Source organism: Haemorhous mexicanus, chromosome 14 (genome assembly GCF_027477595.1).
Source record: "Haemorhous mexicanus isolate bHaeMex1 chromosome 14, bHaeMex1.pri, whole genome shotgun sequence".
NCBI classification, from domain to species: domain Eukaryota; kingdom Metazoa; phylum Chordata; class Aves; order Passeriformes; family Fringillidae; genus Haemorhous; species Haemorhous mexicanus.
Window position 1 is genome coordinate 14,402,497 of NC_082354.1, and position 24,314 is coordinate 14,426,810.

Below are 24,314 nucleotides of genomic sequence, written 5' to 3' on the forward strand. Positions count from 1 at the left end.
AAAGACAAAAGACTATTTAGAGGCCACTTACTAGAATAAACTTATGTGACTTAAGGATCCAAGTAGAATTTAGAGAGTTGCAAACATTTGCATGCTGCAGTGAGTATATTATTAATGAACAAATTCAATTAATTGCTTTAAACAGTTGGAGTATAAATTACTGCCTTAGGATGGTATTTTTGATAAATCTGTTGATGAAATCCAGTAAACCTTCTTAAAACACCTCCTAAGTGTTGGAAGTTTGATAGATGTTTAGTAACAGAATATTTGAAATAGGAGGGCAGTATACTTGGGGATGAGTGCTGCCACTAGACCTTGTGATTGAATCACTGGTGTGCAATGTCTCTTTTGCACATCTCTCAGGAGTGTGCACCTTACCTGTCTGGACTGACAGAGCTAAATTTGTATATGCTCAGCAGTTCAAGTCAGATACCTTATTGACTTTTTTCTGTTTGCAACCCAAATTATCAACATTCTAAGGCTTATGCCATCCCTCAAACCTAGGAAAACCTTATTAGATGGCTTAGAAATACAAAATCTAATAGCTTAATGCTGATGAATCTTGAGGCTTTTCTTAGAATAAGCACTGGTAGCAAACTAGATAGATGGTTTAAAAGTGCTTTTAGGCAGAGTAACTTCAAGGAACGAAGCAAATGAGTCTAAATTTTGATGGGACTGCATAGTGTTGCTTTGTTTTGCTACAGCATTTTTATTCCTATGTGTAACATTTGTGTTGGTCAGTATTCAGCTATGAATACCTTAATAAAGTGGTTTTACCTAAAGTGAGACTTTAAATGAATGAGGAGGAAGAAGGTAAACATGCAGTGCCTGGCACATACTTGTCTGGTAGAGATTATAGCAGTCTCTAGATCTCTTCTTGTAGCTTGTTTGAGCTGCAGGCAGAGTGCACTAAGATCAGTGCCTTCCACCACTTGAAATGGTAGAAATCTCCCTCTGAGCCAGTTGTTCTGAACTGGAAAAACAAAACCACTCTAGCTTGGTAGGGTATGGGAAAAAAATGTCTTTGTGTGTTGTTTTCACACCAATGAGCCTTAACAAAGCTCAATTTTACAGCAAACTAGCTTCTCAGCCAAGTATTAAATTACCACTGATGGTTCAAAGTAACTAATGGTTAAGATGTCACTGGCACAGCCCAGGATGTGCTCTGTCCCCAGCTTGTTGTGCTGACAGTTCACAGCAGTGAGCTGCTGAACGTGTTAAAACCCTGTTCAGCCTGGGGAAACAGCACTACTGGGGTGTGGTTCTGCAAAGCACAAGCCTGTTTCCTGTGGTGTCTCAGCTTCTGCTCTCTTAGATCAGCCTGAAGCTGCAAGTGCAGACCCATTCAAGACTTTATTGCTACTCATCCTGAGCACAGGGGGCTTCTGGGGGTGGTGGGGGGAAATGTGTAAATCTTCCTATTGAGTGTACTAATTGAAGGATAATATTGGGTCAGATAGCTTAAGGGCATGTAAGTGACTGACAGTGAAGGGATTTTGCTGGTTCCAGCATGGGAAACTTATTTTACTTTGCTAACAAAGATGTGAGTTTTAGTAAGTATTCTGCATGAATTATGGGGTTACTGAAGAAGCTTTATTTAAAATGTTAAGGTGTGATTTGTTCTGAATAACTCCTAAGAGCTATTTAGGCACAAGTTACAAAGAGGTGCCACTGATGTTTCAGTTCAGTTTTCTGGTGCTCAGATATTTGGCCCTTAATCACTTATGCACATGAAATCAGATAAGAGTAGCTACTGTGCTTTGTCCATAAACAGTGGAGCAGAGACTATTTTCTTTCATGGTAGCTGATACATTCATGCTTTAGGTGAACAGGAAATACCTCAAAGCTAACAAAATATAAGGTGCAACTTTAAGGCTCATTTAATGTAACCCTTCTTATACCTGAATGTAGCTTATGGACAGCTTTGCTCTCACTGGTGGCTGTGCTGAGTGAATCAGGCTTACAGAGGAGAGAAGAAGAAATCTGCTTCCAAGTGTAAGCAGCAAAGCTGTTTTGGGGAGCATTCAGCCCTTCTAGGAAGTGGCCAGATTTTTGTTTCACCAAAGCACCATGAAATTAGCCCATTGTCAAGGTCCAGGATTCAAAGAGAGTAATTTTGGGAAGGTGTACACTAAGCGATCTTAGGGAATCTGCATGCTATTGAAACATTGCTAATTAAAAAAAAAAAAAAAAAGCTTTGTTCTTAGGAGTTTAGGCCATTTGTGCTTTCCTGCTACTTCTGTGGGATGGTTTTGCCTTAGTTTGACATTGTGTTAGAAGGTTTAGAGGGCTTTAAAAAAAACTTATTCCTGATATACTTGTTCATGATATCTTTGTTCTAGTAATGTCTAAATTCATTCCTTTTGCATGAAACAGGCAGAACTTCCAACCTATGTGTACTTCAGCTTAGCTGTGCTAAGTCTACCTTTAACCTTACAGAATTTTTAGCTTAACTTAAAACAAGAAAACCTTTAGGTTTATCTCAAGCAGATATCAAGTACAAAATAGTGATGTGCCTAGTCTGATCCAGGCTTTCTGGGAAACCTCAAAAAGTATTTGTTATAGTTAGTGGTCCCTTTTTGGTACTTACCTAGATTAACTAGCAGAACATTTCTTGCTTATTGGGGAAAAAACCCTGGTTCTAGTTCTCCTGCAGTCTAGTTTCTTAGTAAACAAGATGTGAAATCTGTACATGTTTTTTGTAGAAATACAGGAATCAGAACTCTCTGTGATCATATTGGTATTATGTGGTTCCTTGAATATTTCTCCGCTTACTCTTGCTTTTTTGGTCTGCTGTGTCATGCAGTTAGCTTACAGTCCAAATATGACTTGGAGTTGTTCTTAAAGCTGTTCACAGTGTAATTCCCTCCACCCTTCGCTACTGGAAGCCTGGTGGAGTGTACTAATAGGATTGATTGCACTGAAGAGCAAAAAAATTAGGATTTGTTGATCTGAGGTAAATGACTTAGCAAGAGAGAGAACTGTTAATGCAAGGCCTGTGTGCTGGGGTTTGGTGCATTCTGAGTATCTTGTCTGTACAATTTCAAGGCTTGAACCTCTGCTTTCATGGAAAAATATTTTAAAGGTGTTTTAATATGTACAGCTTGTGCTCAAAAATTGTGGAATATCTTTACCCTTTTCAGTTGATAGGCATGCAAGTAGAATTGGATTCTCAAGCAGCTTGGTGTGCTCACAGACCTCACTTTCCCTAAAGTTGAGGCATCTGCTTTCAGGCCAGGACAGTTTCTGTCTAGCCCCAAGCAGCTAAATCATGTTTCCCAGTAATTATCAGGAGTTTTGAATGGGATCAGCAGTGTTTCACACTAGCATTTGACCTGAAATGCCTCTGCTGTTTAACTTGCTTCACGAGAAGTAAAAATTGTGTGTCTTCCTGCTTCTGTGGGATGAAGCTGTGAACTCCCTTGTTGCACTTCCTTGCCACTTTCATAACACACGTGAAAATGTGATGGTGAGACATTCCTGTCAAAATAGTGCATCATACAACTTTTCTTCTGGAAGACCATTGATGATCTTGCATCCAAGGCTAGTATCGTCATGAAATCTTGGTTACAATTTTAAATAACACCTAAACAATTTCTGCAGTTTTTAGAAGTCTTTCATCTCCCTGAAGGAATTGGAAAGCAGCACTGGCAGCTCTGCTGCTATGGGAATTGTTCTCATGTTCATCATGCAGCCTTTTTGTCATACCTGTGAGGGCATCCTTGCATCCTGACTGCTTCATCCCCACAGCCCCTGGAGCATGTCAGGGATTGCCTTCTAACTTCTCCAAATACTCACAACAACTGGGAGTATATTGTTACTATGGACCAGCCTTCTGAGTCGTTAATGCTTCTGGGAACTTCCTTGATGTTCACCCTTCAAACAAAAGGGTTAGATGTCTTCTTGTGTGCCCCAAGTTTTGGAACATCTCTGCTTTTGTGAAAGATACCAGAATGTTCTACTCTGGAAATTAAACTTTGTAAGATGTAAATGGCTCTCATGTGTGCCAGTACATGTGAATATTTGTAGAACCAGAGAGGATAAAACCACTGTGAAACAGGAAAGTTATATTCTACAGGAAAGCTGTGAGTGCCATGCTGGCAGAGGAGATGACTTTGTGCCTGCTGGCGGTGAAGTCCCTGGAGGCCTGAGAGCTGCATCCTGGTCCTGGGCAGGTGCTTGTTTTCATTTTTGGGTAGCATCACTTAGAGCATGTGTTGTAATGATTCATTTTTCTGTCTTCCAGATCAGTGTGCGTGTTACCACCATGGATGCTGAGCTGGAGTTTGCCATCCAGCCCAACACCACAGGGAAGCAACTCTTTGATCAGGTAAGAGATGGAGCTGCAGAAGATATAAAGTTGATAAAGACATTGTAATTCTATCGAGGCAACAGCAAATAATTTCTAAAGGACTTCAAAGATTGAGTGTAACTATATGTAATAGCTTCAAGAGAACTCAGCTCAGTAAGAAATTGTACTTTTTTTCCCAAAACTACTGCATTCTGTGATCTCAAGGATTGTGTTAGGAGCTATTACTTCTAGTGAACTGAATTGGTGCTACGGCTCAAAATAATAGTAATTAGAAAGCACTGGATATCTGCAGTCTTAGTTTTCAAGAAAAGTCTTATGGGGGACCTAGTAAGCTATTTTTGGTTGACTTACCTGCAAGCATTGTGTAATTGATTCCAAAGAGTAGTTGGTCCCTAAACCAGGAGAGGCTCAGCTGGGTTTCAAATGCTGCTGCAGCCTTCAAGTGCAGGTAAAGTGATGTTCTGTACTTCCACCAGGCCCTGAGGGAAACCTTAAGAGCAGTGGTGGTTGTACCACACTACATTGGGCTGTCTGCATGTGCTTCAGCCTTCCCCAGCTTTCTCTGGGCAGGCAAATTTCCTGCTGCTCTGGCCCAGGCAGAAGCAGGGAGGTGTGTGCAGCCCAAAGCTGGAGCAGCAGAAGACAGACATTATCAGCTGCAGAGAATGAAACTTTGCCAGACTCAACAGCAGTGTTTCTCTGCTGTAATTGGCCATGGATTTGCTCCTTGGAGAGAAATGGGAACAGTCAATTCATAGCTCAAAGATATGCAAATTGAATCTTGGCCTAATGACAAGATGAGGGAACTGCCAGACCAGATAGGTCAGATTTGGGTGTGGTTCAGTAGAGCTAAGCATTCTGGGGTCAGCTCTACATAGTACCTATCATAAGGAAGAGAGAAAATTAAGGCCTGATTCACCCATTGAAGTCAGCTATTTCATTTGGGGCCAGCAAATATAATTTAAATTTTATATATTTTTTTAGATCTTTAACCACAAACTACTGTTTTCTCTTGTACTCAGCTGGATGATTCAACACTAGATGATATACTGCTCTTTGCAGCCCAGCCCTGAAAAGGAGGGAGACCCAAAGCTTTAGTGCAAGAGCATCCTTAAATAATGGAAAAAGTAAAAAGGCTTTTGAAAAAGTTCTGAATTGCAGTGTAGTTCTCAGCTGTCTGCGTCTTACTATGCAGTAGCTCCTGCATATTTTAGCCCTGTGTGGTCTCAGATCTGACAGGTTTGGATTTATAAAAGTGAAAGCCAAGTTCTGTCCAGAATCCATCTGTTCAACATGGAACTCTGCCACAGTTAGTTCATGAAAGTGTTTGCTAATGAAGCTGAGGTGACATGTCCCCAGGTTCATAAAGAAAATGAACTGGTTTTTTTTGTTTTGTTTTTTCTTTTGAAGGGGGTGTTCTTCATGTGGATGCTTCCCATGATTATTTTTCAATATCTGGCTTCTGCTATTATCCAAGCAAAGCACCAAGTGCTGAGAAACAATACTACTCACGTCAGTAATGTTTTTAATCTGCACATGATATTTGCAGTCAGCTCTAGGTCATCTGTGGCTTCTGCTGCAAACTGACATTGGTGGCAGACTTGGGCTTCATCAGTTTGTCTCTGAGAAGCCTCCAGCCATGTTTCCAATATAGCAGCTCTTCATGTCTAGTAATTGATTTCACTCCTTTGTCATGCTCTTGGACAGCTGCACATTTTCCTCCCTTCAGTGTATTTCACACAGCACCTGTCTAAACAGAATTTTGTTTTGCTTTTTCCACAGTAAACAATTTGCCAAGGGAGAAAACAAATGCTGTTGCAGAACTGAGTTTCTAAGTTGAGGCAGTGCTTACTTCACCTAAATTGGATTGTAGGTGAAGCTGAAAATGGGAGAGGGAAAGAAAGTGTCTGAAGCTAGTTTTAAACATTTGTTATTTCTAAAAGGTCTGGTTGACATAAAACTTGCTCTCTGTAGGAAAGGGATGGGCCTTTAAATGTATTGTCAGCTGTTGCATATCCAGTATTTTTCACATGACTGAGCTATTTTGTGTATTGGTTCCTGTAAAGGGAGAGTCCAGTGCTGCTGTCCCTGCTGACACTGTGGCTGCTCTCTGGCTGGTCATTTTTCACTCTGCCTCAGTTTCTGTCCTTAGGTTGTCTGGGGTCCCATGATGGGGTGTGTGAGAACAAAGTTACTTCTGTTTATTTTCTAGCTCCCTTTAGCCATGCTGTGCCCCTGGACTTGACAATCTAGTGTTTTCTGCATGATGCTGGTTCTGAAAAAAGATCTGCTTTCATCAGTGCTTTTTTGAGGGAAGGGAGAGCTCCTCTACAAAGCAGACATATGGTTTTGCTGTTGTAGGACATTGACTTCTGGTGTGAAACCTGATTTTTGACTCTTGTACAGAAAAATTTTAAGATATCCAGCATCTTTTTGCCCTGGGGTGCCCTTTCACTTTGAACTCTCAATTCTGAGTTAAGCAAGAAGGAAGCTGCTAAGCATTACCAAACTTTTTTAGCTGCATGGCTACCTCAGTGCAATCTGCTGGCTTTGCCCAGTAACGTTTAGGCAGTATTTATTTTCACCTGTTGTGTATAAAGGTAGATAAATGTCTTCATTATGCCACACATGATTCTGGCCCACTCTCAATAGGATTCAGAAGATTTTGGAAAGCTTGTAGCTAGGTTTTAGCTTAATGAGGAGAAAAGCATTTGAGTCTAAAGTTCCATAGTAATAATACATGAATGGGCATGAGGTAGAAATGTTCCTGTATTCCTCTTTCCTGCTTGGGTAAATTTCAAAGTGAATTTTTGTAGTGACAGAACAACATAGATACTTGGCTGCTTTGTAGGAAGTGGTTTCTGCCCTAAAGTAGCTGGCTGTAGAAATACCACTGATATACATGTGCAGTAACATCATGATGTATTCTAGAGCTCTTTCTATTCCCTAATCTTGTAACTGTACAGCTTTAGCTTAAATATCTTAGGCTTGTGTGCAAGGACAAAACCTGGATTAAATGAGAGAGGATTGTACTGTCTCTCTTCTGCAGTTTTGCTGATGTACCTTTTAACATCAGCTGCTGAACTCCAGCACTTACAGTTCTTGCTAGTGAGTCAGTAACTTTGCTCCCATTCCTCAGCTGCCAGTGATGGATTAAAAGGAGAGCTCAAGGATGGGCTATGCATGTCAGGGGTGCTGCTTATCCCATAGGCTTTATCACTTCCCAGGTACCTTGAAATGTTGCTTTTCTGGGGATGCAGAGCACAGGCACTGCAGCAGTGATAGCTGCTTTTTTTCCTCCTTTAACCCTTTTCTGTATTGCTCTGGAGAGCAGGCAGTAAACCATAGCAGTGCTTTGCACTGTATGTCTTCTACACAGCAAAGATTAATCTGTTGTCTGGTGACAATTCTTAGTTATTTGTTGCTGTGGACGGCTTTGAAATTGTCTCTTCAATCTTTTGCCTCTCAAACTTCCTTTTTTTAAGTAAAAAAAAAAAAAAAAAGGGTAAAACCCCCTCCCTTTTCTGGGTAGCTTGAATCACTGAGCATCCAATCTCCTTCAAGGTGATTTCTGTCCCATTAAGAGCCATGAAGACAAGTCACAGGTTAAAGACAATGTCACATGAGAAACTTCAATAGCTATCACTTCAAACTTTAAAAACATGTGGTTAACCTTCCAAAGGTGCTTTTCCTCATTATTGTGAGCTTTTGGGGTCAAAACTAAGTTTGTAATAGAAATGTGCCCTTATCTATGGGTTAAAATGACAACAATAAGCATCTTTCTGCACACTTTAAACCTGGTTACTGATGCTGTATTTTATATTCAGCATTAAGTCTTATACATTTTCTTTTTAATTCTTAAGGTTCTTTCAGATTTCAGTAAGAGCCAGATCTCCTGAGATTCTGATTTTGTGTGCCCTGGCTTATCTTGCCTTGCTTTTCTGCATGACTGGGGTGCTGTGCAGCTAGAAACCTTGGTAATGCTTTGCAGCTTCCTCCTTGTTTATCTGCTGCAGCGAATTTAGTAGTTTTGTAGAGTACCAGTTTGGCTTTGTAGAGTACCAGAAGTCAGACTTCTTTCATCTTTGCTTAAGCTTACAGCATAGGCTGATCAAACCCCTCTTGAATTTTGAGTAACTCCGTCTGAGTTGAGCTGTGTTTGGAATAAAGGTGGTTGGTGTCTCATGGCTTGCAAACTAAGCTTTTTGAGGAGGGAGAGTGTAAGAAATCTTTAGCTACTTTAGCTACTATTAGGTCCTACCTAGTAGTGTTTAAACACTTATAAATGGCTCTGGAACACTTAATCCACTAGATGAAAGCACTGAAACCAAAACTCACTAAGGTAGTTTCATGGTAGAAAGCAGCAAGTCTCAGGATAGTGGCTGGCTGCCCCAGCAAACCCCAGAACTCGTCCCTGTGCTGAAGGCTTGTGGTTGAGCACTATGAAAATGTATCTCAAATTTCACAGGAACATGTGGAAAGTTTCTGACTTTTAGAAAAGCAGTAGTTCCAACCAAAAATGGACTGCTTGTTGCTAAAGATGTCAATGGCAAACTGTAGCAAGTACAAAAACTCGAAAATCCTGTAGTTTAGCATTCTGGCATATTGGCACTTTGGAAGGGAAAACTAGAAGTACATCCACCAGCTAAATGGAGGGGGAACAGTTGAATATTTGTGGCTGTAAATGGAGCCTAACTTGGTACTAAGTTAGGGTACCTGGAAGACCCCATTCTAAGTTGTTTTTGACTGGCATATGAAACTGCAGGTGTGGCACCAGTTCAGAGCTCCTTCAACCATAAGGTTAGCTGGCAGATTTCTCTCAGATATACTTGACATACCTGTCATAGAAAGGGGGAGAGACCTACCTCATCTTTCACTAGGGCAACATTCAAGGCACTTGTCCCATGATATAGCCTGAGATGATTTGGCCTGTGATGCAGGAACATGATCCAAGTGCTACGCCTTTTCCTCTGCTTGCATGCTTTGCTCTTGCCTGTGTGTAAATAGTGCTTTCATCAGAATCTGTACTTGTTTGCCAGTGTGGTGGTGTGTTTCCTGGGCTGAGAGTGACAGCCATTTTCAGTCATCATCTTGATGCTAAAATGTACATTTAAGAGGCTGCTTATGGCTCCCTCTTCTGATGTGGAGCAGCGCCCAACAGCAGGAACATAGTTCAGAGGGAGCTGGGTGAGTGCTGAGGGGAAGGACAGGAATTGTCAGGCAGACCTAGAAAACATGGAGTAAGAAGGAATGTGGGAAAAGGTTACCTGAAAGGTCTTCTGTTTCTTCTCTGAACACAAGTAAAAAAAACCCAACTAATGTGTGCTTAGACTTTCTGCAGAGGATGAAGTGAGTCATCAGAAAAGCACCTTTTTCCCTATGTCAATATGGCTTACTGAGTAGAATTTTAAGCTAAAAGTAGTACTCAATTAACAGTTTTGTAGTAGCTGGCCAAGGTACCATGGGACAGCTGGATTTTAAGGCTGCATCCAATCTGTTGCCCATTGTAAACTGAGCTTTACCCAGCAGGCTAAACAAGACCCAGGGACTGACTTAATGCTCCCCCTGGAATGAAGAAAAGATGCTGCTCTCCAGATGGATGAGAGTGTAGATTTTAGGTATTTAAGTATTGTGGTCCGTGTTAAACAGACTCTCTATTCTCCCATCCTTTGTGCCAGCCCTTCTCCATCCTTAGCCACTGCCAGTAGCTGTTTGCTTTTTGGAACATCTCACAGTTCATTAGGGCTCTGAATGCTGTACACCCCCAGACATAATTATGCTGCTGCCAGTCAGATTCTTTGCAGCTGTAGAAAGCTGTTTCTTCTTCATGCTTTCCCCCTTGCTAAATGGAACTAAATAGCCTGCTAAAGCTGAGGAGGGAGGAGGACTCTCCTCCCTGCCTTAGTTCAGTGGCAGCTTGGGACCATGATGGTGAGTGCTCTGCTCTCTCCCCTCTTCTCTGCCCCCAGGTCGTTGTTGTCTCTGCTATTGCTGTGCAGGCTGCTGCTGTGGAATAAAAGTCCTTTTGTGTGGGACCACAGTGTGGAGCCTTTCAGCTCCTTGCTGGCAGCCCAGCCTGTTGAATTCCCAGGCATAAGCTGCTGTCAAGTGGAAGAGAGGAAAGCAGACCCATGCAGTCAGTGAGGAGCTTCCATCCCATTCATATGTTAATGCTTCTAAGAACAGAGCTATCCTTTGGCTCTAGGACAGCCTTTCTTCCCCTCCTTGAACCATCTGCTTCCAATCACAGAATCACAGAATATGCTGGCTTGGAAGGGACCCACAAAGATCATTAAGTCCAACTCTTGGCCCTGCAGAGGACCATCCTCAGGAATCACACCATGTGCCTGACAGCATTGTCCAGATGTTTCTTGTACTGTCAAGCTTGGTGCAGTGACTACTTCCCTGGGGAGCCAGTTCCAGTCCCCAGCCACCTTCTGGGTGAAGAATCTTTTTTTCTGGTAGCCAGCCTAAACCTTCCCTGACAACTTCAGGCCATTCCCTTGGGTTTGGTCACTGGTCACCACAGGGAAGTGGTCAGTGTCTGCCCCTCTTCTTCCCCTCATGAGGAAGTTGTAGAGTGTGATGAGGTCCCCCCTCAGTCTTCTCCAGGCTGAATGGACCAAATGCCCTCAGCTGCTCCTCGTACAGCTTCCTCTCAAGGCCCTTCATTTTCATTGCCCCCTTTAGACCCTCTCTAATATTTTAATATTAGAGATTAATATCTTTCTTATATTGCAGTGACCAACACTTCATGTATATAGCAAACTCTGCTTCTCCAAAAGCCGCCTTAGCTGTGTGCATCCTGCTGTGTGATGCACAAGTGATCTGCATCCCCCTGAATCTGCAGGGGCTCTAGCCCAGATCTCCTGTTCATGTTCAAGCAAGGACAGGCTACTTAATTTCAGGAACCCCAGTGGGATGATGTACATGGACTACATGCCCTAGTGTAGGTTTTGTCTGTGTGTGTGCCATCAATGGCATGCCTCTGCTGAAAACTGCATTTGGTTTTTCTGCCTGAAAGGAACAAAGGCCCTAATGCTGCTTTTGAAAGGCCAGATGAAATGTCTGATCCAAGCCCTAAACAATCCAATTAGTGATGTGTTTGTGGGAAACCTATGTCTTTGGTGTTGTATCTTGACAAAGTAGAGACTGCATCAGAAGGGAACAGAGTGCACCTTTGGGCAGTACAAAATTATATCAACTGACCTGGCAGCTGGCTTTCACAGGGTAAGTCTCAGTCTCTGCACCAATGTTAGCCCCTTGCTGCACCCTGTGGCATGTCCCAGGCTTTTCAGGGCACAAAGAGGGATGTCTTGATAGTAATCAGGCTTTGGAGAAACTTCCCCCTCTTTTTAACCAGCAGTAGCACTGTACTGTAGTAGTCTTGCTGCCCCACCATGAAGCTCTTCTCTCTTGTCACAACATGTCTTTAAAGCCTTCTAAATTCCTATTTACATGCCTGGTGTGCTAGGGAAGTAACTACAGAGAGAGTTCACATAGTGGTGTAGTTAATGTCTGTGGTGGCTTTGTCCTGGCACGGGGGCTAGCATATGGATTTAGCCTCTGCACTTCCTCTGAATGGTGCTGCTCAGTGAAGAGCTGTATGAAAGGCCTGTCTGTAGCTATGAGTGGAGTAGAAACAAATCTTAAAGTAGCACATGACTTGCCCAGGAATAGTACATTTGCATGATAAGTGTGGGATATACCTGAAAATGGAGCTGTGTTCCTCATTCCTGGAAGTTACTAGACCTGTCAGAGCTGCTGCATTCTATTTTGGCTATACATGTTGGCTTATAAGTAGTTGAAAAAAATAATGTCCCAGCTGTTGTTTATAAATAGCAACAAGCCTTAAAGAGTTGAAGGAGAAGAAAGGATATCACACACATCCACTTAAGACCTCTTAGATGCTCAGTCATCTTTCTGTGCACTGCAGCAGGAGAGACAGGTGGTCAGGGCACTTGTCTGAACTTACCTCTAACATGTTCTCAGCCACTGATGGACAAGTTCAGTCTATCTGGGGATCTTGCTAATAATCACCTTTCTTTCAGGTTGTCAAGACAATTGGTTTGCGAGAGGTCTGGTTTTTTGGACTTCAGTATCAAGACACCAAGGGTTTCTCGACATGGCTAAAATTGAACAAAAAGGTATGGTTGCTCCAAAATTTTGCTTGTCCTTGTTCCCTTCTGAGAGTGCAGGGGCAAATTCAGTCCCCATGCTTCTGTCAGGGATCTGTTCTTGCCTACCCATGCACCTCAAGTACTGCAAGATCAGTGAGTTGGTGCTGTGATGTTCATGCACTCCCTCCCCAGGGTATGAGCAGTTGTGGTATCTTGGATATGGTATCAAGCTGTGGACCTTGTCCTGCATCTAGCTCTGTTTACCAGGCCAAATTTGTTACCCTTCCTGGTAAAATGCAGCTGATGTGATCAAGTGAGCATTTTAGTTGGGGAGAAACCTGGAAAGTAACTTAGCTACCACTGGTCATAAGTACTGGCTTGTGGAAGTCCAGTGGGGAGAAGTGATAAGGTATTTAACAGTAAGTAATTGAAAATCCTTGCTTTTCTGCACACTCTTTTGCATTGGAAAGGAGGATTTATTTTTTTTTGTAGTGCATGCTTGTCTTCCTGTTTATAAACTGCTCCCTTTCACTTGCATATAGGCTATAAAATCTGCTAACTCTGTTCCAGGTAACAGCACAGGATGTACGTAAAGAAAGCCCCCTGCTTTTCAAATTCCGTGCCAAGTTCTACCCAGAAGATGTGGCAGAAGAGCTGATCCAGGACATCACACAGCGCCTGTTCTTCCTCCAAGTGAAGGAGGCAATTCTGAACGATGACATTTACTGTCCCCCAGAAACAGCTGTCCTGCTGGCTTCCTATGCCGTCCAGTCCAAATACGGAGACTTCAACAAAGATGTGCACAAGTCTGGCTACCTTGCTAGTGATAAACTGCTCCCACAAAGGCAAGTGAACCTGCATAGTCTTAGCCATTCTTCTTCTTATTAAAGGGTTTGTGATTTTTTAATTATTTTTTTTTAATGTAGGGGATGTTTTGATTGCAATGCTCAGAATAAAATATAGCCTTGTGCCACTTTGAGCATTTAGATTAGTATTCAATTAATTAACAGCTTTAACCTTAAATTTCCTATTGCTACTCTGAAACTCTAATCAGAAGTAGTGAGAGAAGCTCCAAAACAAAATACACTACAAGAAAAAGAAACTGAATAAAATTTGTCTTTTATTAGAAGTCTGACCATCTCACCTTTTAATGAAGCTGTATTTCTTGGAATGTTTTTGTGGGGGAACTCTGATGCCAATGGAGTATTTAATGAAGCATTATTATAGAGTGATGTGATGGTGTGTGTGCATATATGTAGTGCTTGGTTTGAAACATCCCATGTATACTCTTTCCAGGGTTTTGGAGCAGCACAAGCTTAACAAGGACCAGTGGGAGGAGAGGATCCAGGTGTGGCATGAGGAACATCGAGGAATGATTAGGTAACTGATGCAGTGTGAAACTGCTGTATTTCAAGTAGTGTCAGTGTGTAATGTACAAATACATTAAAAAAAAATCTGTGACTTGCTTCAGGATAAGTTAGCATTCTTCAGGTTATTTGGAGTAACTAGGTTTACGTGCCTCTGCTGGTCCACGACAGCTGGCTGTTCTTAGTAACACAAGACTGAGTTTGCAGAGTTTGTAATTATCTACTTAGGGTGATCCTTAGAACCTTTGCCAGCTTGTTGCTGCTCTGTCCACGTGGGAGGATAACACCTTCTTGCTCTAATGGCTTTAAGACTCAAAAGAGAATATTTGCTTTCTTTTTACATGCTGCAGAGAAGATGCTGTCTTGGAGTACCTGAAAATTGCACAGGATCTGGAAATGTATGGTGTGAACTACTTCAGCATTAAGAACAAGAAAGGCTCTGAGCTCTGGCTAGGTGTAGATGCTCTTGGACTCAACATTTATGAGCAGAATGATAGGTAATAAACCCCTCTCTCTTCATTATTGCCTTCAGCTCCTTTCCAATATAAAGTTATTCAAAATCAATCTCTCCTGGAATTCAAATCTTTAATTAAACTCCACCATTTCTGTATCATTCTTGGCTGTATTTTTGACATTGCCAGAATAATCCATAAAATGTGCTTCTTTAGAGCAACAAATACAAGAAATTGGCAAATCTTTTCAAGATAGTTTCACTTTATCCCTAGTCTTCCTGCCATAGATGCATTCTCCAGTTCTGATTTTCATTTAAAAAACCAAAAAAAGTGGGATTGAAAAATGGCTTCTTATATTTATATTTCATCTGTGTGACTAATTTTGTCTGCTGATTTCAACTACCATAAGAGCACTGAAATATGAGAGTTCATTTGGTATTATTTTGAGCTTTATATTCTAAGTCAAGAATTTGGAATGACTTTGGGCTCTCTTGTTTCTTTCTGCTTCCCATTTTTGCAGGCTAACACCAAAAATTGGATTCCCCTGGAGTGAGATCAGAAATATCTCATTCAATGACAAGAAATTTGTTATTAAGCCTATTGACAAGAAAGCACCAGTAAGAAGCAAGATTCATATTAAGCTATTAAACTTTCAGCTTCTTAATTGAACTGTTTCTGTGGGTTTGGTTTTGGGGGCTTTTTGGGTTTTTTTTCCCAGAATCTTTTCATCAACATCATGAACGCTGATGTAAGCAGGGAGACCGTTCAGGGCAGTCAAGTGATAGTTATGATTTTCTTTTCTGGCTAAGAGGGTAGAAATTTAGTATAAGCTTAAGCTTTTAACAGCAGTAGCAGGGAGTAGATCTTTGCTTAAAATTTCTGATTCTCCTAAGACTGTTCAGATTCTCTGATAATACAGTTAGGGATGTGAGGGACCTCTGTTAGCTGTGGATGCTTCCTTTGCAACCTGTTGGCTTCAAAGTGTGTGGGATGATCTTTTGCAGGTTTTCACCTTACTTAAAGCAGAAGCTTTAAGTCATTTTGTAGGGTAGGCTGGAAGTTTTTTCCTTGCAAATTTATATTGACTGTAATTGCTTTAATCTTTAAGGCCTACTAATTTCCAGTGCTAGCTAGTATCTTCTGTTCTTCTGGTCATTCTTGTTTCATTGCTGCTTGAAAGCATTTCCCTGTTGCTCCTTTTGAACAGAACAAAGTTATTTATCCATTGATTGTAACATTTAACACCCTTTCTGGCATAAGCCAAGACACATTACTTTCTAAGTGGCTGGCCAGGCTATTATACAGATTATTGAAGTGGGAAGGAAGGTGGGAGAAGCCAGGGACTCAGTGTGCCTGGTAAAGCAGCCCTGCTGGTGTTTGTAATGAAATGGTGATGCTAAGATGCTGTGTGCTTGGTGCTAGGGATGTGTTACAGTGAAACCCAGAGCACTGGAATGACACATTGGGTGCTCCTGCCCTGGGTGTGCTTGTCAGGTTGAAATCCATTCCAGAAATAAGTGTCTGACTGCCACCACCAATGAATTAGACATTATTAAGAAAAGCTGGCCGGCAACTCTAAAAAGCTTGGGGTCTTAGGAGCATAGTGCATAGCACACGGGGCTTCTTATGCTGAAAGAACAAATCTAATGCTGCCTTTTTCTTGTCCCAAGGACTTTGTATTCTATGCCCCTCGGTTACGGATTAACAAGCGAATCCTGGCGCTTTGCATGGGGAACCACGAGCTCTACATGCGCAGACGTAAACCAGACACCATTGAGGTGCAGCAGATGAAGGCACAGGCTCGGGAAGAGAAACACCAGAAACAGATGGAGAGGTTGGTAGGGCTCTGAGTAACCTGGGTGTGATTAATCATTGCAAGAGTAGCATCATGTGCTGGATAAATGGCTGGCAGCACCTTAATCTGCTTGAGCCAAAAATAAAGCAGGTTGCTTTCTGCTTCAGTAGGTCTGATGGGTTGATAGTAATGGTACTCACCACAAGTGTGACTTCCCATTACTTTCTTGGACTTAGGAACTTGTCATTGAGATGAATGCCAGCAGAGCTTTATATTTTTGCACTTCTATAAAGGGAGTAAAGCTCATTATCTGAGTGCTGTAGGGCACATCTTGTGTGTGCTCTTTTTGTGTGTTTACCAGGAAGTGCTCCAAGTTGGTTTGAAATGACATTGTGACTTCCTTCCATCAGAGCCCTGCTGGAGAATGAGAAGAAGAAGAGGGAGTTGGCAGAAAAGGAGAAGGAGAAGATTGAGCGTGAGAAGGAGGAGCTGATGGAGAGACTCAAGCAAATTGAGGAGCAAACCAAGAAAGCTCAGCAAGGTAATAGGAAATCTTTCAGTGTTTCCTTTGATGATGAATAGTCTGAGTGAGAAGGGGTCAAATAGTAAAGATATGAGCATTTCTGAGTGATTTGTCTCTCCAGTGTTGTGTGCTAACTGGCGTTAGGGCCCTGGTTTAACCTTCTGAAGCTGAATGTAAGCCCTCCATATGCAGTTGCTGAAAAAAGATATGCATTAAAGAAATAAGTAACAGCCAAGATGTCTCTCCTGGCAGCAGAAGTACCTTGTCATTGTTCCTGTGCTGGCTGGAAGATTTATCTAAGCATATCTATAGAGGAAGGAGTCAGAGTGCAGCAGGGGTCACACCAGCCATTGCTGTGGTGATTTATTATCTAATTGCTTGGCTAGAGTTAGTGTGGTGTTGCCCAAGCAAAATGCTGAATGCTTCTCTGCCCTTAGGTATGTAATTTTGGGGTGGGTGCTTCCCCACAAATCCATTGGGGGTGGGCCTGACTTTGTCTTACAGCTCCAGGTAAAATGTAATGGAAGGGACAGGGAACAGTTGCTTCCATCCCTCCTTTACCTGAGGGAAAACCCTTCTGAAGGAAAACCCTTATCCAGACAGACTTTCCTCTTCTACTGCCATTCTTTACTTGATCTGACTTGAAATGCTCTCCCCTATTTTCAGAATTGGAAGAACAGACCCGCAGAGCTCTGGAGCTGGAACAGGAGAGAAAACGAGCTCAGGAGGAAGCAGAGAAACTGGCTAAGGAACGTAGAGAAGCAGAAGAGGCCAAGGAGGCCCTATTGAGAGCATCCCATGATCAACAAAAGACCCAGGAACAGTTGGTAAGTTGGTGAACTGAAAATCAAGTAGGGAAAATAGTGAAAAGGGAAACATCTAAGCTTTTGAAGCAAACCAGGCTATGAATATAGTGAGAAAGCACTACATTCATAGGTTCTTCAATTTTTATCGTCAAGTAAAAGAAAATATACGTAAATACAAGCGTATTTGTGCAGTAGATTTGTATTGCTTTTTGCCTTTTTTTTGTATGTGATAATGATGAAGTGTTGCTTTCCCTGGTTTGGATTCAAAGAACTAAGTTTTGTAGCTTTGTTTTGGGGAGAAGGAAAAAGAACCAACTCAACAACCAAACAAAACCCCAACTCACAATGAAGTGCAAACCATTTTTGGCTTCCTTTCCTCTTTCATCATGGAGGTATTGGTGGAACTGAAGTTAACAGGAAGGCTTTCTCCTTACTGAAAAGATGTGTTTTCACTCAGGACTTGAACTAAATGCTTAATTTAGCAAGTACCTAGGGTTTTGTTTCCACTAAAAGCCTTTCTTCTGCAGGCTGCTGAGATGGCAGAACTCACAGCTAGGATCACACAGCTGGAGCTGGCCAGGCAGAAGAAGGAGAGTGAGGCGCAGGAGTGGCAGTATAAGGTAAAGCAGAGTCTGAGCAAATGGCACATTTCTGTGGAATTGCTCTTTGTTCTGGGTTGTAACCTAAACTACTGCCCTGGATTCTATGCTAGACTCAATGCTTGCAAGCTCGAGGCTGTTGTAAATACACAGCTTTGGAACTGGTAACTTATTCTAACTCCATGTAGCAATTTTTGACTAATTAGACCTGTAGCCCATTTTCCATTAGCAGTAACCATTCTTCAAATCTCTAAAGTGTTATCCAGCAGAAAATTTTGCAAATGATGGTGGCTGAGTAGCTTTGGAATGTACCCCTTCAGAGGTGCAAGGTTTCCTGTAACAAGCACCAAGTGGTGCTTCTGTGAGAAGTCTTAGGCACTCAGGATTTTACTGATTGACCCACTGTGACATATCCTACTGCAGGCACAGAGGGTGCAGGAGGACCTAGAGAAGACCAAAGAGGAGTTGAAGACTGCCATGAGCACCCCTCATGTCACTGAACCCATGCACTCTGAGAACGAGCATGATGATGAGCAGGATGAGAACGCAGCAGAGGCCAGTGCTGAGCTGCGGTCGGAGGCCACCATCAAGGACCGCAGTGAGGAGGAGCGCACCACTGAGGCAGAGAAGAATGAGAGGGTCCAGAAACACTTGAAGGTAAGAAGCTGGCAGCAGAGTGTGTGTGTGTGTGGGTGCTGGTTCCGTTTTTCTCAACATTTCTTTCAGCTGGAAGGCATTGCTGTTATTTAAAAACTGAGGGGAGACACAGGGAAGGGAGATGATCATGATCTTGCCAGATAGCTGGTTACCCATTGAGTAGAGAGACAGATCTGATCTCCTGGCACTTGAATTTCATTTTACTGGAAGCAGTGATGTATTTTGAAGCAGTGCCAACAAACAGTGTCTGTCAGATGTAGTGTGCTTTCTGTGAGTATTGCCAACCTCCTGACAGCTGTTCATAGCCCTGGCTGCAAGAAATTGAAGAGCTTTGTCTGATTCCTATCCAGCAGCTGTCTCTAACTGTCAAGTCTGGGTTGCATTGCAAAACTCTGCGTTGCAAAACCCTGGAGGAGCCCACTAGGGCTCAGCACAGAGACAGCACTACTGCACCATCTTCTTGTGAGGCACTCCAGTGTTCTGGTGTTCAATTCCAAGCCTGTGCTGCCTGACTTGTACCAGGCTTGTACATTGTGCACTGTACTGTGGTGGTTACACACAGAAGGGTAAATGTGCATTTTATCTTCTGCAGTAAGTTTCTTTTCTGGTGGAAAGCTAGTAATTCCTCAGATTCTGCAAGATGTTCTTGCTGTTTTCAGGGATCCCTCCACATGGCTGATCTTTTAAAGAACAGGCATTGGAGACAATCTTTCTTAACTGTGCTAGATGAAGATAAATAGGTGCCAGATTGCCTGATGTTTTATACCTTCAAATATTAGGGAGAAACATGAACAACTTCCACAAAATCATAAATCTGTTTAGGTGTGAGGGGCCTCCATGAGATCATCTAATCCCACTTCCTTGCTCAAGCAAGGTCAGCTAGAGCAAGTTGCCCAGAAGAATACACTGGGGCTTGTCTGTTTCCTGTCTCGATAGATACCGGATCTTTAGGAGAATCAGCAGGAAATCTTGTCCAGCTTTGAGTCTCTGGCATGTACTAACCTGTTGCTGTCTGTTTCTCCTCCTCCAAAGGCTCTTTCCTCAGAGCTGGCAAACGCTCGGGATGAAACCAAGAAGACAGCCAATGACATGATCCACGCGGAGAACATGCGCCTGGGCCGAGACAAGTACAAGACCCTGCGCCAGATCCGGCAGGGGAACACCAAGCAGCGCATCGACGAGTTCGAGTCCATGTAAACTCTCCCCTGCACCTGCTGCCCTGCACTCTCTTCTCCCCTCTTTCCCATCCTCTCCCATCATCACTCATAATCGTGCTATGCTGGAACCACTACAGAAGAGTGACCATGGTCTTATTTATCAAGTTTTGGGCAAATGCTGGAGTTAAGAAGGAATAGTAATAATGTTTGCCTGGGGTGGCTTGGGGAAGCAAACATGTATTGGGGCAAATCTGAAGTTCTTTGGCTTGGGGTAAAGTCTTAGTGTCTTGGGTTTGCCCACTGTGGTGGCTGTGTTGCTGTCTTCTCCCGTTGTGTGGGGAGACCAGCAGATACTTGTACTGCATTAAATAGTCAAGAGCTGACAGTCTGACACTCTGCCTTCCTACTAACCTGTGCAAGCTTCAGGATTAAGCTTAGTAGCCAGGGTCTGATTTTCTGACTTAACCCAGAATCATGTAGTTAAAAAGGGGAGCTTAGGAAGAAGGATCGAAGGTAAAATATGGACTTTCTCTCTAAAAGACCAAAGCTTTTGTCCTACAAAAATACGCAGACCAAACAGATTCTGTGGTGTTCCTGCTGGTGTTACATTTTGTTGTTTAATGATGGAGCTTTGAATTTTCTAATCATGAGGAGGCCTTTGGAATATTTCCACTGATACAGTGTGGTTTGAAGCCTCGAATTCCCTGCTTTCCAGAGGTTTTGTCTCTGGTCAATGGCTTTGTTCACTATCATTTGTCTGACTTCAATGTAACCAGTGAGGCAGAGATAGCTAAAAGTACACTGCCTTCCTTTTTGGTTTTGCCAATGAAAACCTAAAGTGGGAGGTAGAAATGTAAAAGACTAAAAATTATTGTAGCTGTATTTTCCCTTGCTGAACAGATACTTTTTCTAGTTATGTGAACAAGATTTCAGGTTTTTCCATAAGAGGCCTTTTTAGCACATAGTTGTTGGTGCCTTATGACTGTGTATAGATCTACTGTAGCTCATATACCTTTAGTTTAAACTAGATGCAATTATAAAAAGTGATCAGCAGCTGGGGACCAAAAACTGCTCTCAAATCTGGGTCATGTACAAGACTGCATCTGTCTTCCTGGCTTCAAGCAGCAATTGAGGGGAGAGGATCCTGAGACACTTGTCCAATTGCTTTCCTAATCCTCACTAGCACTCTGCCACATCCCTGGCTCAAGTGCTTTTCCTTCCCCAGAAGGATGCTTGGCCTTTTGCAGCTTTGAGAACTGAAGGCTTTCTCTTAGAAATGGGATACAAATGGTTCTGAGAGCTGCTTGTGCCAGGTATTGTAGTAACCATCACCTCCTGTCATCCAAGCTGCCCATGCTGTAGCTACCCAGAGTCCTCCCTGCCATTTCTGTGGAGGAAATAGCCATGTATGCTCAGGGTTGAATTGGATGTTGCCTTGATCCCTCATAAAAGGAACTGTTAACTTTCAGGAGAGTCATCTTAAAAATGGGTTCCACCTAAAGTGAAGTCCTCCCTTGTATTGCCCCATGGATTAGTTTGTCCCTATAGGAAGTCATTAGGTTAGCCTGGGATTTATTTTCTTGCCTAGCATAATTCCAAATTTTGTGACCTGCTCAGTTTTGTTGATTCTCCTTTTGTATGATGTTACTGGTAATGGTGATAGAAGGAAAACATCTGAAAACTGGAGCATTTTCAGCTCCCTGGTGTATGAAAATGGGCAAAGGGAGACTGTGCCAAAAAAGAAACGTTCATGATAGTGTTAACAAAGTGCAGTATTTCCCCAAGAATTCCTTGGGTGGCTGGAAACAACCTCACCAGTTCTGTGTTACTTTTTTTTGAAAGCAATGCAAGTCTGTGTGGAGATTCATACAAACCAGCCAACCTCTGTCAGAAGCAACATGCCAACCTATGCTCTTAAACCTCCAGGTGTGTCATGTGGGAGCCCCCTTCTCTCCCCTGGACACAGAGTGCTTTTGGGGGGCACATGACATGGCAAGCTTTTTGTTGGCCAAGAAAAATATGCCTCAGTACCATGAAAGTCACAAATGAAAGACTGGAGTCAAATTTGTCAGACTGTATTTGCATATTTCTGTACTGAAGGTGATTGGCATTGGCTCTGCACGAGTCTCGTTACTGGGGAACAGACAACCTTTAAACTTCTGTTTTGGTGCTTTAAAGCTGGTTCTCAGCACTTCTGCTCTGTCCATGGCAACTATTGATGCATTTGAGGGGAGAAAAATCCTATCTAATATTTTAATAATTTTCTAACAAGCTGATGTATGGTGCCTGGAATATGTGTTCAAATAATAAACCAGTAATTTTCTGCTTTGATGGGTCACACAACACTGCTGAGCTCTCATGTATTCTGATGTTGGCATGACTTCTGTCTATATGGTTTTTTAAACGTTCTAATTCCACATGGTCCAATAAAGGAATAGAACGGCTTGTGCCAGTGAGTCCACCTAACTCTTTGTAGTTGTTTCAGCCCTGCCTTCTTTTTAACCAGTATTATATTCCAGTGGTATCTAATGATATTTGATTTCAATATTTCTAGCTATGCACAATTAGAAAATATTAGTCAAGGGATGGAGGGTATGTTTATGGTCCTCCCCTTGGAAATGTATACTGTATTATAAAGATGATATTTTGCAAGAAAACTAATGTAAGAAGCTTTCAGTATTATGGTGAGATTTGTAGACACATTTTTTATTTGTTAGAATACAGTGAATTGTTCTTCATGTTCCAGTTTAATTGGATAACTACTCCTCTTGGGGGTGGGGGGAGGGAAGTACCTTATCACACGTTGCCTGGATTATTTTTTCTTGTTTTATTTTTTTGTTGCTGTAAATTATGTTGAAGGTTTTTGACCAGTTGTTTTACTGGATTATAATAAAACATCAATTCCCTAAAGCTGTGGAGTAATTAATGGGTCTATGTGCTTGTCTGCAGAGAGAACCTTGATTAAGACATGTTTTTCCTATTCAGAGGAGTTGTTAAAATCCATACCTTGTTCTTCCTGAAGTGCCAATAAAGTTCAGAGAAATTCAGCAAATTTTGTCTGGCTGGTTACTTAAGGTTTGCTTTATGTCCAGTGCTGTGTCCCATAGCTGGGCAGATCTGCCTTGTGGTGCCCAGAGGTCAGCCTGGGAGCTCCCTCACAAACAGGGAGACCTTTCTTGCACTCAAAGGGAACAGCTTCAGTAACAGCCCTTTCCCCCTCTCCAGCTCCCCAGCTGGAGCCAGTACTGGAATTGACACTTCTTTGTGGAGGCTCTGAGTACAGATGTTCAACTTGCAAATGGACTGGCCAGAGGGAGAGGATGGAGCTGCTGTGGGTGAGCTCCTGCTGTGCCCAGCCCTGGCCTGTGTGCATCCAGGAGAGGCTGGCTGGGCCTTGGGGCTGCTGCTTGCATGGACACCCTGCCACGTCTGTGCTGCCATCAGCCCCTTCTGGGGACTTGGGCACAATTTGCTTCTCAGCTGCCTTGCTGTGGCTGTCTCTGCCTGTTTCCCAGTGTCTTGGGATGGGTTCCAGCAATGGAAGAGTGGCTGCTGCCACCTTTCTGCTAATGAACTGTGTGATCTTTATTTGCAGCTGCTTTCTTGGTGCTTGTGAAGAGGGGCCTCACAGAACCTCTCCCTAATTGTTGCTGCACTTCAGAATAAGGTGGAGATTTCATTGGAAGATGTTAGTGCTCAGAGATCTGGTGCTGGGGAAGAGACCTGGACTTCTCTATAAACTAAACATGAAGTGTGGAGCAATAGAGGCTTCTGCAATTCCCACCAGGCATGGCTTGGATTCAGTTTCTACAGGTAAGTCTTTTTTTGGTTCCTTCCTGCCAGGATTCTAAAATCCTGAGCACTGAGGGATTGCATGCCTCCTTTAATGCTACAGCAGCCTTCAATTGTAAGGTTGTGCTGGTCTGGAAAGGTTTATCTTGTTCTTGCTGTTTCTAGTTCCCTTGCTTCTCAATGGACATTACCTTAGAGGCTTGAGGCTTAGAAATTCTCCACGTAGATTTATCTATATTCCATTTGTCTTTGAAGAAATGGAAGTGTAAAGCATTAAAACCTGAAGACTACTTCTGTACAAGACCATGTTAAAAAATCAACACCACCCTATTCTTCTAGTTTGTTGTAAGGCATTCTGTAGTTTGGGATCAGAAATTTGCATTTAACCTCTAATTTTTGGAGACAGCTTCTGTTGGATTTGCTAGTCTGTCTGGGATGTTTCAGATCCAGTTTAGGCTATATCTACATATGTTTGGAGCCCAGATGCTTTTGTCTGTGGGACAGGGGCAGACTAGAGCATAAAAGGCTTTCAGAAGGCTGGGGGACTAGAAACACTGTCTTTTGGCAGGTTCTGCAATGTTGCTTTATAAAGCAGTGCAATTTATTAAGACTAAAGAAAAGTCAAAATAACTCTGTAGAGTAAAATATTCATTGAGCTCAATCTGTTTGGTAGACTAATGCATTTGGCCTGAGATGCACTGACTCCGAGTAGGACAAAGTGCAGAAAATAAGAC

General features: G+C 42.5%; 1 protein-coding gene across 2 annotated transcripts in view; it reads left to right on the plus strand.

Annotated features, from left to right (window-relative positions):
- The window catches only part of MSN (moesin), a 40,919-nt gene extending 18,079 nt beyond the window's left edge, over positions 1 to 22,840 (plus strand). Inside the window, exons 2-13 of one of the 2 annotated variants that reach the window (XM_059859759.1) lie at positions 4,247 to 4,330; positions 12,364 to 12,459; positions 13,003 to 13,277; positions 13,729 to 13,812; positions 14,150 to 14,296; positions 14,772 to 14,868; positions 15,922 to 16,085; positions 16,457 to 16,587; positions 17,236 to 17,396; positions 17,903 to 17,995; positions 18,398 to 18,631; positions 19,664 to 22,840. In XM_059859759.1, the coding sequence (XP_059715742.1) occupies positions 4,247 to 4,330; positions 12,364 to 12,459; positions 13,003 to 13,277; positions 13,729 to 13,812; positions 14,150 to 14,296; positions 14,772 to 14,868; positions 15,922 to 16,085; positions 16,457 to 16,587; positions 17,236 to 17,396; positions 17,903 to 17,995; positions 18,398 to 18,631; positions 19,664 to 19,828 (1,731 nt within the window). In that variant the 3' untranslated portion in view covers positions 19,829 to 22,840. Of the gene's footprint in view, positions 1 to 4,246; positions 4,331 to 12,363; positions 12,460 to 13,002; positions 13,278 to 13,728; positions 13,813 to 14,149; positions 14,297 to 14,771; positions 14,869 to 15,921; positions 16,086 to 16,456; positions 16,588 to 17,235; positions 17,397 to 17,902; positions 17,996 to 18,397; positions 18,632 to 19,663 lie in introns of those variants that run through there. The other variant, XM_059859760.1, reaches the window with a different exon arrangement.
- Positions 22,841 to 24,314: the final 1,474 nt, after the last annotated feature.